Source organism: Aquila chrysaetos, chromosome 26, assembly GCF_900496995.4.
Source record: "Aquila chrysaetos chrysaetos chromosome 26, bAquChr1.4, whole genome shotgun sequence".
Classification (NCBI taxonomy): Eukaryota; Metazoa; Chordata; class Aves; order Accipitriformes; family Accipitridae; genus Aquila; species Aquila chrysaetos.
The window spans coordinates 17,358,975-17,372,208 of record NC_044029.1 but is presented as its reverse complement, the minus strand read 5'-3'; the positions used below and the strand labels follow the sequence as shown (position 1 = coordinate 17,372,208).

The 13,234-nt window shown below is 39.8% G+C and overlaps 1 protein-coding gene across 2 annotated transcripts in view; it reads left to right on the top strand.

Moving 5' to 3' along the window:
- The window catches only part of SRGAP1 (SLIT-ROBO Rho GTPase activating protein 1), a 156,797-nt gene that overhangs the window by 110,792 nt on the left and 32,771 nt on the right, over positions 1-13,234 (top strand). Inside the window, exons 7-12 of one of the 2 annotated variants that reach the window (XM_030002838.1) lie at positions 1,712-1,933; positions 2,732-2,833; positions 4,536-4,733; positions 4,852-4,936; positions 9,312-9,339; positions 11,961-12,063. In XM_030002838.1, the coding sequence (XP_029858698.1) occupies positions 1,712-1,933; positions 2,732-2,833; positions 4,536-4,733; positions 4,852-4,936; positions 9,312-9,339; positions 11,961-12,063 (738 nt within the window). Of the gene's footprint in view, positions 1-1,711; positions 1,934-2,731; positions 2,834-4,535; positions 4,734-4,851; positions 4,937-9,311; positions 9,340-11,960; positions 12,064-12,587; positions 12,622-13,234 lie in introns of both variants that reach the window. The other variant, XM_030002839.1, reaches the window with a different exon arrangement.

Genomic DNA, 13,234 nt, shown 5'->3' with positions numbered 1-13,234 from the left:
TGTGCTTTACTATAAAAGTTGAGTGGCTGTTTTAGTAAGCGTAACACAAATTTCCCTTCTATAAACACGAAGGAGAGAGGTTAACCTATGTGTGCTTGATTGAACATGACATCTTTATTCTGTTTTCTTCAAATGGTTCAGCAACTGTTTTTTGGAGAGCCACTGTCCCATCTGCAGTAACTACCTGGATACTCACCTGGACTGAAAGCTTAGTCTTTCTGGAGGTTAAAACAGCCCTCTGCAGTCAGATTTCAGAGAGCAGCCTGATCACTGGTTGTTAGTGCACCTAAGGCAAGGTGTGAGGGGGTTTCTTTCTCTTCTATACGCAGGTTTAAGCATGGTAAATAGGTTGAAAACTCTGACGCAGTGTCTGCATCTGTTTGTCTGTCTGTCTCCCTCTCTCTCTTTGTCTCTCCTTTTTCAAATAAGTAAGAAGAAAGGGAGGGGAACATGATCCCATGAGTCCTAATCGTTTGTAACATCTGAGAAGGAGGTATGCATATAAACAGTGCGCACATGCACATAGTCTACAGTGGACTGAATTCAAATTGCCTCTTTACCCAACTGCATCACTTAACTTGCGAGTCCTGGAGGGAAGAATTATTTTAAACTGTGGGTGGGCACCCAGAACGGGTGGCTGGGAGCTGAGGGATGCCCTAAAGCAGCGTGCTGACTGCCCATGCCAGGCATTGGCCTCTGAATGGGACAGATCTCTCCTGTTTGAATAAAGAACATTGCTTTGTATGCAACTGTTAGCAGACTGATGTGCCACTATTGGGTGACAGAGAGGTTTGTGATATATCTGCCATTAACCTGGAAGCTCACTGAGCAGAAGCTGAGGATATTTCCTGTGTAATGTGGGGAAAAAATTAAGGAAACAATCACTTGATACATTACTGCTGTGACATTTTAAAAATATATTCAGCTGTTCCTCTAAAATATTAACCAATCATGAATAATGCAAACCAAGGATGTTTAAAATTCAAGAACAAACACAACTTTATGTTCTACCAATTAGGTTTCAATTACATTCCAGTGTTATTCTCACCCCCAGAAAAAGACATAAATTATGACTTTCTGCATTTAGTAACATGATGTACATTGCTGGCTCTGTCTGAGCATGGGAAATAAGGTGTTTACAGTAAATATGTTTTCACTATTGGGAAAGGATGTTAAACCATTCTTATTGCATCAAAAAGCATCTTAAATGGGTCCCTAATGCTAGAGGCCATTTTGGGGGTTTTTGTTTGGGCACAGACATGGTGAGCAGGAATTGCTTCATTTTCAGTTTGGTGCTGGCATTGATGTAGATGGTAGAGTTATGTCAGGGTGGGTTTAAATAGATGATCTGAGCCTTACATATGACAGTAACACTGAAAAGCCCACTTGTATATGGAGTCTCAAACCTTTTCTATGTAAATACAGTGACTGCACATATGTATCTGATAAACAAATGCAAACATACTGCCATACATGTACACTTGATCTCTTTTCTAAAACTGTCCTTCAGTCTTTGCAATGGAATGAGGATACTAAATACTTACTGTCTTGACCCCAGTATTGTATTTTAATTTAGAAGATATTTTGTAAAACACTTCAAAGACAGAAGGATTTCAGGACAGAAAAATTTAGTGATAATTTGTGGCTTGGGATATTGGAATGGTGTTCCTCCTTTTTAAGTTGTTTTCTTTTCCCTTTATTGTGTTTTCAGTGTTGCGATCTTGGATACCACGCTAGTCTGAACAGAGCCCTAAGAACATACCTTTCTGCAGAGTATAACCTTGAAACTTCCAGGCATGAGGGCTTAGACATCATTGAAAATGCAGTTGACAGCTTGGAGCCACGAAGTGACAAGCAGAGATTCATGGAAATGTACCCCACTGCTTTTTGTCCACCAATGAAATTTGAGTTCCAGTCTCACATGGGTGATGAGGTCTGTATACTGACAAGTATCCACACAGTGACTGTTTCTGTTTCTATATACCAAGATAGAGAACTTATCCCCTTTTACAAAGAGTTTGGTAAAAGCTGTTATTGCTACCCAAAAGCAAGTGGATCAGCAATAACATTTTGCAAAACTGGCAGTGCTGTTCTGAGTTTCTTCAGAGTTCTCAAGTAAAAACCATTGTGTGTTATTATATTCTGTATTACTCATAATGACATTGCTGCAAATTTGCTGGCCAGCCTGTGCTCAGCCCAGCACTGGTGTAAGTAGCGACTTTGTGTCTTCACTACCTGCCTTACCCATAATAGAGCTTGTGGGTGCTATTTGAGAGCAGCTGCAGAGCTGCTCCAAATTATGCATGCTGAAATGCAGCCTTTTCCCCTTCTTCGTCCCCCATTTTATCATCTGGAGATTTCAAGTGTACAGGTACCCCAGCTGTGCCCTGTTCTGCTCACCAAAGGCCAGTAGCAAAGCAGAATGCAGAATCATCTGTGTACATCTTTTATCTGAAGGTAACTCCAGGGTTTGCATTTCTGTGTGATAGAGAAGCAACGCAAAGCAGCCATACAACAAGGCTGTGCTCTGTAGTCATAAGATGCAGTATGTAGTTCCACACCTTGTAGCACATAAATACTTTAAATTTAGATGTACGCATTTTATTGTCTGCTTCATTAAGTTTTAGTAGCTTTGGTAGGAATTTACCTAGTTTTAAGGAGACCAACCAAAGACTATTGACTGTTTTTTTTAATTCCTTGCATCTTACAGCTCTTTCTGATTCTTTGTTAGGTTTGTCAGGTCACTGCCCAGCAACCTGTGCAAGCAGAGCTTATGCTTAGGTATCAGCAACTACAGTCGCGACTGGCCACACTCAAAATCGAAAATGAGGAGGTAAGATCTGTGTCTACAAGGGCTATGCATTGAACACCATTTTCAGGAAGGTGCAGTGTTTTCTACCTTGTCAAAAGCACGTAAATGACCCTGCAATGGCTTCAATCTGTATGAGCTGTTTTAATTTTAAAAATCAAACGCTGGCAAATATGCTAAGGTAGATCTGTGTCTGCTTTATAGAGGTTTGGAAACTTACTCTTCTACCTGTCCATACATTGACACTACTGAGTTCTCTGTGTTTTGCAGATGCTTCAGTGAAAACTTGTTAGAGCACTTATTTTTAAAGTTTTGTGGTTGAAAGCAACTAAGCACAGTTATTGTCTTCTGTGACCACCCTCTGTCCAGTCCCCAAATTGCTACTTGTGAAGTACAATGGAATTTGGGCTGTCTTTTGTGGTAGCTGAGTCAAAATCTCTTGTGCTCTTGGCTACAGCTATTTATAAACACGAGTACTGAATGCCTTTGACGGGAATAGCTCACCTAGTAAAATAAAATGCATTTTTTAAAAAAATACAGTAAAGCTGTGCTGTTTTCTTTCCCTTGCTCTGGCAGCAGAGGGGCCTCCCAGTGGGTATAAATTGCACTTTCATCCAATTTAAGGCAGTGTTAGAGGCCCTCAGTTTAAATGGGAATCCGTTCCTAAATTAAAACATAGGGATAATTTAATTTGTTAGTGTAGTTTTGTGATAAGTTTTTCAGGATTCCAGTTTTTCTTACTCTATGTTACGTGCTGAGTGCTTAGAACAAAGTATTAATGTCCATGAGACATGTACAGTCATCTTTAAAAAATCCCACTTGACTTCAAGGTAACAAAGACAAAAGGAAGGAGAAAGATTATTTCTTTCAGTAAAGTGAAATGCAAGGTCATAGAGGGAGAAATCTTTTGGCAGGCACAAAAAGGATGTTTGCCTACACTGGAGATGTGTGTAGGGGTGTGCGTGATTCAGTTAAGTTGACTCTACTAGAGACTCTTCCGAAGCAGAACTGGGAGGTAAATCACATCCTTGTGAATCCTGCCAGTTACTTTATGGCATTGCGGAAACACTGCATCCCCTGTTCCACGGCCTCTGTGCCCTGGTTTCCACTATGAGCGACTACGCTCTCCCTAGCTCATAGGAAGTGCTGTGAGGCTGGTGTAAATTGTTCTTTCTCCAACCCCCTCCTCCAGCTGTGTATTCCACTTCTGCAGTCTAAACATCACTGTGCTCCTCACCGCAGCACTCTGCAGAACGGTGTCACAGATTTTTGTCTTGGAAGAACATGTTGTTCTGGCAGCCAGATCCATGGATGTACGCATCCGATCTAACACGTTGACCACACGTGGGAGAGTTGACCCTTCAGAGCACTGGATCATCTATCTCTATTGCCTGTTGTCCCACTTTAGGGGCCATAACCAAATCATGTCACATTTCAATTCTAATTTCAGGAAACAAATGCTTGAGAATGCTGTCCAGTCAACACATGAGTACATCCCTGTTTGTGGATTGTACCATGGTAAAGCAGAGAACTAGACAGGAAACCTAATAATGTCATTCTTCTGTTACATAGATATTTATTACAGTACATCTACTTTTTCACGTTCACACACCAGTTTGTTTCGGGGACCGTGCCATAGAATTATTTTGAGTAATCAGCTTCCCTTTTAAGCTGTTCTGGTATGTATTTACCTTCCCATTTGGTAAATTGTGCTTTTTAACACCAGGTTAAGAAAACAACGGAGGCTACGCTGCAGACAATACAAGATATGGTCACCATTGAAGACTACGATGTGTCAGAATGTTTCCAGCACAGTCGCTCAACAGAGTCTGTGAAGTCAACAGTCTCCGAGACATACCTGAGTAAGCCTAGCATTGCAAAAAGAAGAGCTAACCAGCAGGAAACAGAGCAATTCTATTTCATGGTATGTTGGTTGCTTCCTCATTCATGTGATACAGACCAAACACCTGAAGTAAACATTATGCAGAAGTTCCTGGAATTTATGTGTCATAATAGTAATAGATTGATCTGCATCTCTACAGAAATTCAGAGAATATCTGGAAGGTAGTAATCTCATCACAAAACTTCAAGCAAAACATGACTTGCTGCAGAGGACGCTCGGAGAAGGTAAATGTCACACAATAAACTGAAATGTGGCTCCAGACTATACAATGAACCCACTGAAATGCCAAAGGTATGCAGGAAAAAAACCCACAAAACTTAAAGCTTAATTGTCCAGTAAGCATAGATTTGATTTTTACCAGTCATAGTTTTGGTGCAGTGGTAAGAGTACGCACTATAAATTGATTTTGTTTCTTCAACAGATATTTATTTCCACTACACAGATATTTAGACAAGTGACTATATTTGGAAATGGAACTGTTGAATGAAAAATCTCATGTCTGAAAGGAGCGCTGACACAGTGCAGGATGATTTAAGAGCTCTGACAAATGTACTGTTTCTACTTCCTAACGATTTCTGTTGACTTGAGGTTTCATTAAGAGTTGTGGGAGAATGATATTTTTTTAAACATGCAAAATTATCCAGGATGCATCTCTTACCATGGACTCACTAGTGCAATATTTCTGACACATGGACATGAACATCCTTCTTGCAGCCTAACAACTCAATGGAGCATTTATGAAACCTAAAAGGTGAAATCCACACCTCACTAATGTCAGTAGTGAGACTCTTATAGACTTAATTTAATGTTGGGTTTCTACAAAGTATTTGTGTATTGTCAACTGGAATGAATGAAAACTTAATGAATAGCTCTATACATGTTGATCATCATTATTGCATATAAAATTATTGCATTACAAAAAAAAATTATTGTACTACAAATTATGATAGCAGAAAATTATCCATTGTCCTGAACACTCTCCACAATTTTTAAAAATGTACCTTAAAATATAAACCAAGTCAGCAGATATCCACGATCAAATGAAATAGAGATGAATTAGGGCAGTAATGAATCAGGCACTATGCACAGCTCCAGCTCACCTCTTACCAGCCCTCCCAACAGGCATTTCCTCATGGATCAAAGGGAAAAGGAGAATCACACTGCAAGCCTTAAGGACTAGCCACACAGAGTGTTACAGACTTGAGAGGAAGTGAATTACACCACAGAGAGTAAAAAACCTGTCCTGAAGGTTAAAGACAATAATTCAAAGTTCAGACTCAAGAAAGGAAACTTGTTCTCTAAAGAGTGTCTCTAAAGGATGTGTCAATTTATTTTCTTTTTACTGCCAAAAATCTGTTGTTAATCAGATCTCTTCTTGCTTTTAATACAAAAGCCCAGCTCCACAAATCCAGTTGTGCAGGTGCCTAAAGAGCTATTAACATTTCAGTGGCTATGACCCAAACAAAAGCCCTGTCCAGGGAGTGACTGAGGTTGGGGGTAGGAAATACACAGCATTTTCTCGCAAGGATGGACTGTAGAAGATGGTAGCTGTTTTTAGACAACTAACTACATTATGTTCTTTCTTATGACAGTTTTCATTTAATAGGATTTTTTTTTTTGAATGTGTGTGTTGAGCAGTTCATTCACACAAAACAATGTGCAGCTGATGTTAGTCAAAAAAGAGGAACATTTTCCTCCAAAGGCTCACAGAAAATGTATTTGTTAAAAATTGAATGTTTGTTATTTGGAAGCCCAGTAAAATGCATGATCATTTACTGAAGGGAGAAAGATAAAAGGCAACAGAACCTGTTGCCTAATGCATGTTGGAAAAAAATAAAGAAAGAAGTGTATGAAAGGAAATCCAAAGAAAAACTTCTCAGCAGGGTGACCTAAGTGACAAATTGCCACCAGGGTCTGGGCTGTTCTGCCATGCTCAGGCATGCTTGGACTGTTCTGTTTGAAGAGTTCCCTTCAACCCACCAGCTGTAACCCCACGTAGTTAATCTGTGTTGCCCACAGTGTTTTAGCACATAGTTGTTGCATTATCATAGCATAGCACGTACAAATAGTACCTCAAATGTATACATCCACGTTGAAAGCCGATACTTGGAGAAAAAGCCATCATTCATACAGGTTAAAAAGTTCAAGTACCACCTTCTATTGAGGCATGTCCTGCATTACAATGCACACGCCTGGGAAGGACCTGGATTCTGTACATTTCTTGAATAGAGATAGTTGAAAGGGTAGAATTACAGTGGAATTAAGAACATTATTGCTGTAGCTAGTATAGAAATGAATTTGTAGGAAGTGAACTGCTTCCCTGCTCCACTCAAACTGCCTATTCTGGAAACTTTCATGTCAGCAAGACAGCAAACAAATAAAACAGGGTGGTGTGTTATTAAGTAACGCGGAGGAGAATGCAGGGAGAGGGAGAGGATTGTCTGAACTGCAAGTTTTCCTTTGGCACTCTCTCTTGCTTATATTCAAACCTGTACAGTGTAAGTATGTAGGCTGAATAAATCCAGATTCCAGACTGGTGTCCACAACATTGACAGCATTTGGCTTCTATTCCAGTTCATCACCTGCCTACTACAGTCTGTTGCTGTTTATGGACACAGCAGATACGTATTCATCATCTGCACAAGCGAGATAGATGAAGTGCTCTGTGCTGAGTCTGCATCTACAAATTTGGAAAACTAAATGAGAAATACTCAAATTAAATTGATACTAAACTTAGGAAGCACACTGATACTTATATTAATTCTGACCCAAAGCTCATCTATTGAATGAACAAAGGAACAAAGCAAAGGAAAATGCAAGAAAGAGAATAAGCAGTTGTAAAAGAAATGGCCCCTGTGTCCCAGATAGTTTTTGCCCTAATCTGTTAAATATCAGAGATGTGTTTAAAATCCCCCAGACTCGGGATTTGTAACATCTTTTGTTTTATTAGCATTTATTATTGGGATTCTTAGTCTCAATGAACTTCCCTTGGTAACATGAGTAGGGAGAAGTCCTTGATTTACCCTTTTTCTGTCACAGATTATTTTACATACTCTTCTTTCATCCCTCTTTTTCACCTCTCTAAAATAGATGCCAACAATCTTTACATGACTTATTAATGACAGAGATTTTTCCCGGAGCTTATTTTTTGTGCCACCTTCTGTGGATCCCCACTCTTCTGGTACTGCAAAATATATGTTCAGATTAGGGATTTCAGTACTGTGCAGTATTTCAGGTGCACCTGGACATTGCCATACAATATTATGTTTTGCATATCACTGTTTTTCATTCTTTCTGCAGTCTGACAAGCTTTTTTGGTGTCACTTCCAAATTGAGCGGTGTACTTAGACCTAGCCCAAGTGATACTCAGAGTGATTTTCAGAGTCAGTATAATTATCTATAGTTCTATTAGCTGCATGGGTGTTTAATTATTGCTTCCCTAATATCTTGCTTGAACCTGTTAATACTGAATTTCATTTGCCATTGTATGTCTTGTTCCTTAACATGGTTGAACCCCTCTGAAGAGCTTCACAGTTTTGTCAGGACTTGATACAAAAATATTTCAGTCATCTGCACAGTATTCTGCCTCCTTAGCTGCTGTGATCTCTCTAAGACATTAATAAATGTATTATGTATTACATAAATGGTCCTAATAGGCAGGCTTGAGTAAATGACTGTTACACTTTTGTTGTGATGAAAAACGATCATTTAATTCCACTCAGTTTCCCTTTTCTTCATTAGTTTTTGATCAATGAGAATATTTTGCCACTCAATCCATGGCTGTTTAGTTGCTTTAGTTGCCTCTTGTGAAGAAACTTATCAGGGGCCTTTCAAAGTCTAAGTAAATTAATTCAACTGATTCTCCTTTATACAGTATTTTACTGACATGTTCAAAGAATTGTAATAAATTAATAAGGCACAATTTTCCTTTGGGAAAACTAGGCTGATTGGAACTTATCATACCATGACCTTCCTACTGTTTCATTATTTTGCTTTTCATTATCATGAGTTGACACGATGCACGTGCCTAACTTACTGGTCTGTTGTTCTGCAAAGGTTACCGGAATATGGTATTTGCCTCTTTACAATTCTCTGCAGTTCTCTGTGGTGTTTCCCAGTGGTAGCATTGTATTTATTTCCTGCAAAACACAGACAAAAGAGAGCAAGGAGTCTTTCAATAGCAAGCCATTGGTGTCTAGAGCTCTGCATTTTCAGCACTGAACAGGTTTAGGCACAAGGCACAAGGGGAGATGGAATCTAATCTAGGCACAGCTCTATTTCTATACTGATTTAGCCACTAAAACACATGAGCACGAAAAATAGACATTGTTTGGAGTTTTACTGCAAATTATTTACAGTATCTTTAATCTGTGGGCAGGCTTCTTAAAAGTTGTTCCATAACATGGGTTGTGTTTGTATTTTAAATGTAATTGTGGAGATGGTAGATAACTGCACTGCCCTGTTTGTTGTAGAATTGTATGTCTTTTGCTGGTAACATGAAAGTTAGGGTTAAAAGTAATTTGCCAAGCATAATTTAGATACAAAAAAATCTACCTAGAACCTACAAATGATTGTTTCCTGTTTATTGAACTTTTCTAGGTCACAGGGCTGAATACATGACAACAAGGTAAGATATTTTTATTTTACTTGATTTAGAGTTACAAATGTAATAAAATCTTAGAAATTACAAATTTTAGAATAAGTTTGTAAGGTTATATAACATTGTTGTAGCTGTTGTTACATAAATTGTGTACAGGCCCTGTGTGTGTTAATATTCAGCATTTCTGTTTCCGCATGCTGATGGGTAAAGGACCAGACTGTCATCTTCCTCATTCTTGTGAGCTGCTTAGGCCAGTGTCAAGGGTGGGACAAGCTGGGAGATCCTTAAAAATATTTGTGCATCAGACATCAAATCTGGATACTGCGGGGGGCTTTTTGGTGCTAGAAAATAATTTTTTTTCAGTTGCTAGAGACACCTCACCTCTCATGGTTTGTAATTCACTTGGTCAGGATACACAGTTATATACACAGAGTATATACTTTATATACTATAGAGAGAGAGTGGAGAGAGAGAGAGTATATAAGTTATGTACGTAGCACCTGATACAGAGCTGAATTTAGGGGATAGGCTGCATCTTTGGTAACCTCGCTGTGGACAGGAATACCTGCCTCCCTCACCATCCATGCGTTTGGTACTCAAATGGGTCTATATATTCACAGAAGAGAAGGGATATAGTGTTAGATCTCCCTGTTTTGTGCAGCACATACCTACTCAGTTGTGTAATGCTACACCTGCAATGCTGCCTCCAGACATAAACACAGGCAGCGCTGCAGACCCCAGGGTATCCGGCTGTGGGCGGCAATGGCAACTCTGAATTTGCAGCTGCCAGTTGTGTCTATCACTGCAACGGGCCACTTCCCATCCTGGTGACAGCCGGAACATACAGCCCAGCTTTGCTGGTCTCACTATTCCCTTCCCTTTCCATGCAATACATCCTTGCTCAATGCCTTCTCTTTCTCCTTTTTGCTTCCTGGACAGGAATGGCCTTGCCACCACCCCTCATCTTTGAATTTTAAAAAAAAAAAAAAAAAAAAGTCTTGCCCTCCCAGCTAAGAAGTTTGGATCCGGCTCTGGCTCTGCCTTTGCTGGACCACTTGGTTTTATATAATATCTTCTGCCTGGCCCCTGTAGTCCTGGGGACTTCTCTACAGACTTCAGACCAGCCTTTCTCCCACCACTCCATGGTCCATTTTAGCTCTCTAAAGTTAGACTTAATTCACCTTCTTTCCTTACCCAACCCCCATTGAAAAGCAGTATCAAGTCAGGGTGTTCTTCCCAACTGCTGACACTAATTCTGAGACCTGTGCCTTTAACTCTGCCCCCAGATGCTACCAGGAGTGCATGGAAGTCAGCAAGCTTATGTCTAATGAGAAAAATGTTCTTTCTTGACTCCAAAGCAGGTGACTCATCAGGCTCACATCATCCTAAATTCCCTGCTGTGTAAGCAGCTGAAAGAAGGTGACAGATTTGGACAATAATTTTACCTTAGTAAAGTGGGGGAGCAGCTTGAAGCCATCTTACCTCCTATTTTCTCGCAGCTGGTCACTTAGAGAAAGAAACTCTGAGCGAGCAGGACCTGCCCGTCCGTTCTGCAGCACCAGTTCCCCAGCTCCGGCTGGGACCTGCCTGTTGCCCTAAGGTTCAGTTAAGTTTCCAGACTGTAAGACATACAAATGGAAATGTTCTTCAAGGTCAAAGTTAAATTGTAGAAGGGAAGAGGATATCTTTAAAGATGAGTTTAAAATAGCAGGTAGTACCCAAACAGACCAAAGTCCCACCACTTAATATTCTATGCATTATTGTTCCTCACTGTTCCCCTCAAAACATTTCATTTTTTACTAATTCCTGAAAAACCTGTAGAAACATTGGACTGCTGGTGCAGGGGAACTAGGGAAGCTGTTGGCATGTAGCGTGCCCTGACATTCACAAAATAAATTGTGACCTAGAGAACAACATTTATTTCCTATAATCTCTTTCAGTTGTAGTCATCATGTGTGTAACACACTAGGTAAACATTTTGCAGACCAAAGTTTTGTGTGTTCTTCCTTTTCTTTTTTTGCATTTTGCTGCTTTTGATTATTTGTTTCAAGTTGATGATATTCTTTTAATTCCTTTAGCTAATTTGCAAGCTATTTCTTTTCTTGTGCGAAGATGTTGATGGTTGGGTGTGGAAGGCTAAAGCTGTGTAACCTTCCTGGCTCTAGTTGAAAATGCAGATGGTTTGGTTTTGAAGCATCTTAGGAGTGTGCTGAGCAGCTTTAATTTGCATTTGAAGCTTCTCCAGCATGAAGGAACTTTTCTGCTTGATAAGAGGTGCTTCGGGTGGCCTGTGTTCTGCCATGGCTGGCAGGATGAATTCCAGTGGTTGCTGCACATTTCATGCATGACCGCAACAAAAAAGGCCATTCCGATTGTGCAGTGTTTGGAATAAATGTATATGGTAAAACCGCAAAGCAGCGATTCATAAAGAATGTCAATATTTATCCATAAGCAATGTGTTTTTAATGGGGGAGTTCTCCACTCTTCAATCACTGTTACACTTAAATTTGATGGAAAGTCTTTATTTGGTAAATGTTTTTATTTCTCCCTTTACAATGTTCTGTTGTTTTGCCATGAGCTTACAGACATTTTATTTTATTGTGTGACTTAATTCTACCTTGCTCAGTAATCATATTCCCTTCCCTTAGGCCTCCAAATCTTCCCCCTAAGCCCCAGAAACACAGGAAGCCCAGACCCCGATCACAGTATAGTGCTAAGTTGTTTAATGGTGATTTGGAGTCATTCATCAAGGTACTGGCACCAGCCACCCCAGTGGCTGATCTCAACACTTCTTACTATAATGGTCACCACCTCACGTGAGCTGAGGCAGATCATTATGTTTAAGTCTGTCCTGGGGCTCTTTTCTTTCCCAGTTGATCAATATAATACTTCCTGAAGTCAGAGGGAAAGAGAGGGATTGATTTCTCACAGTAGCCTCCCTACGATTTCGTTAATCAAGTAGGGATTAATCAAGTTAATCAAGTATCGGCAGCCTGGTTTTATTAGGAAACTTAGCATCATGTAGAAGATAGGATGTAGTGGTGCATCCCAGGACTTAGCACAATTTCCTGCTTGCCGTTTTCATTACATTCAGTATTCAAAGTCTGTGGAGAAGCAGTATTGCCCTGGGTTTGATATCCAGCTTTGATTTCCTATGACTTTAGGAATTTATTATATTGTGTGAAATTGTGATCACCGCTATTCTGGATCTTGTATCTTTGCTGTATTTACTATCTTCTTCTTTCTCATACTTTTATTTCTAATAATGCTTCTAGCCGAGGCCGAAGGAACTCTCACACGAGACATCAGGTATAGTTCTGGTAACAAGAGAACCACCTCTGCCTCGCTCTCGGGTTGCATTCATGCCTGGCTCAAAATTAGTTCTTTCAAAGACCTGGAGGGAGAAGTTTGCATTAAGAAATGAGTGTACAAGTACAGCAGGCAAAACTGAACCAGAGCACAACTCTGGAGTGATTGTAGTCTTAAATGGTGGATATTTCCTTATTCATTAACAAGCACCTGCCCATCACAGTCAATTAGTGCCTCTGGACACTAGCTGACAGAGCTAAGTGAAAGAAATCTTCAAAAAATATGTAACAATACATTTATAAATGCAGTGAATTAAATTCCTGACTGCAAGCTCTGTGAATCAGGTTTGAACGTTACAGGGATTATTTTTTTTCTTCCCGTGCAACGTAGCTAGCGGCAGATATTTTGCAGAACAAATTCTGTGCTCAGTGGCACCGTACCAGTTTAGCTGTCTTTGAATCAAGCTTTCAGCCACCCTCAGTACAACTATAGAGAAAACTGTTATTATTATGCAGGCAGTGCTGTGAGGTGCAAAGACTTTCAGGAAATCATCACATGATGCAAGAGATTAATATCGTGAACGGTTTCTTGCTCAAGGATGAAAGTAAGCAAA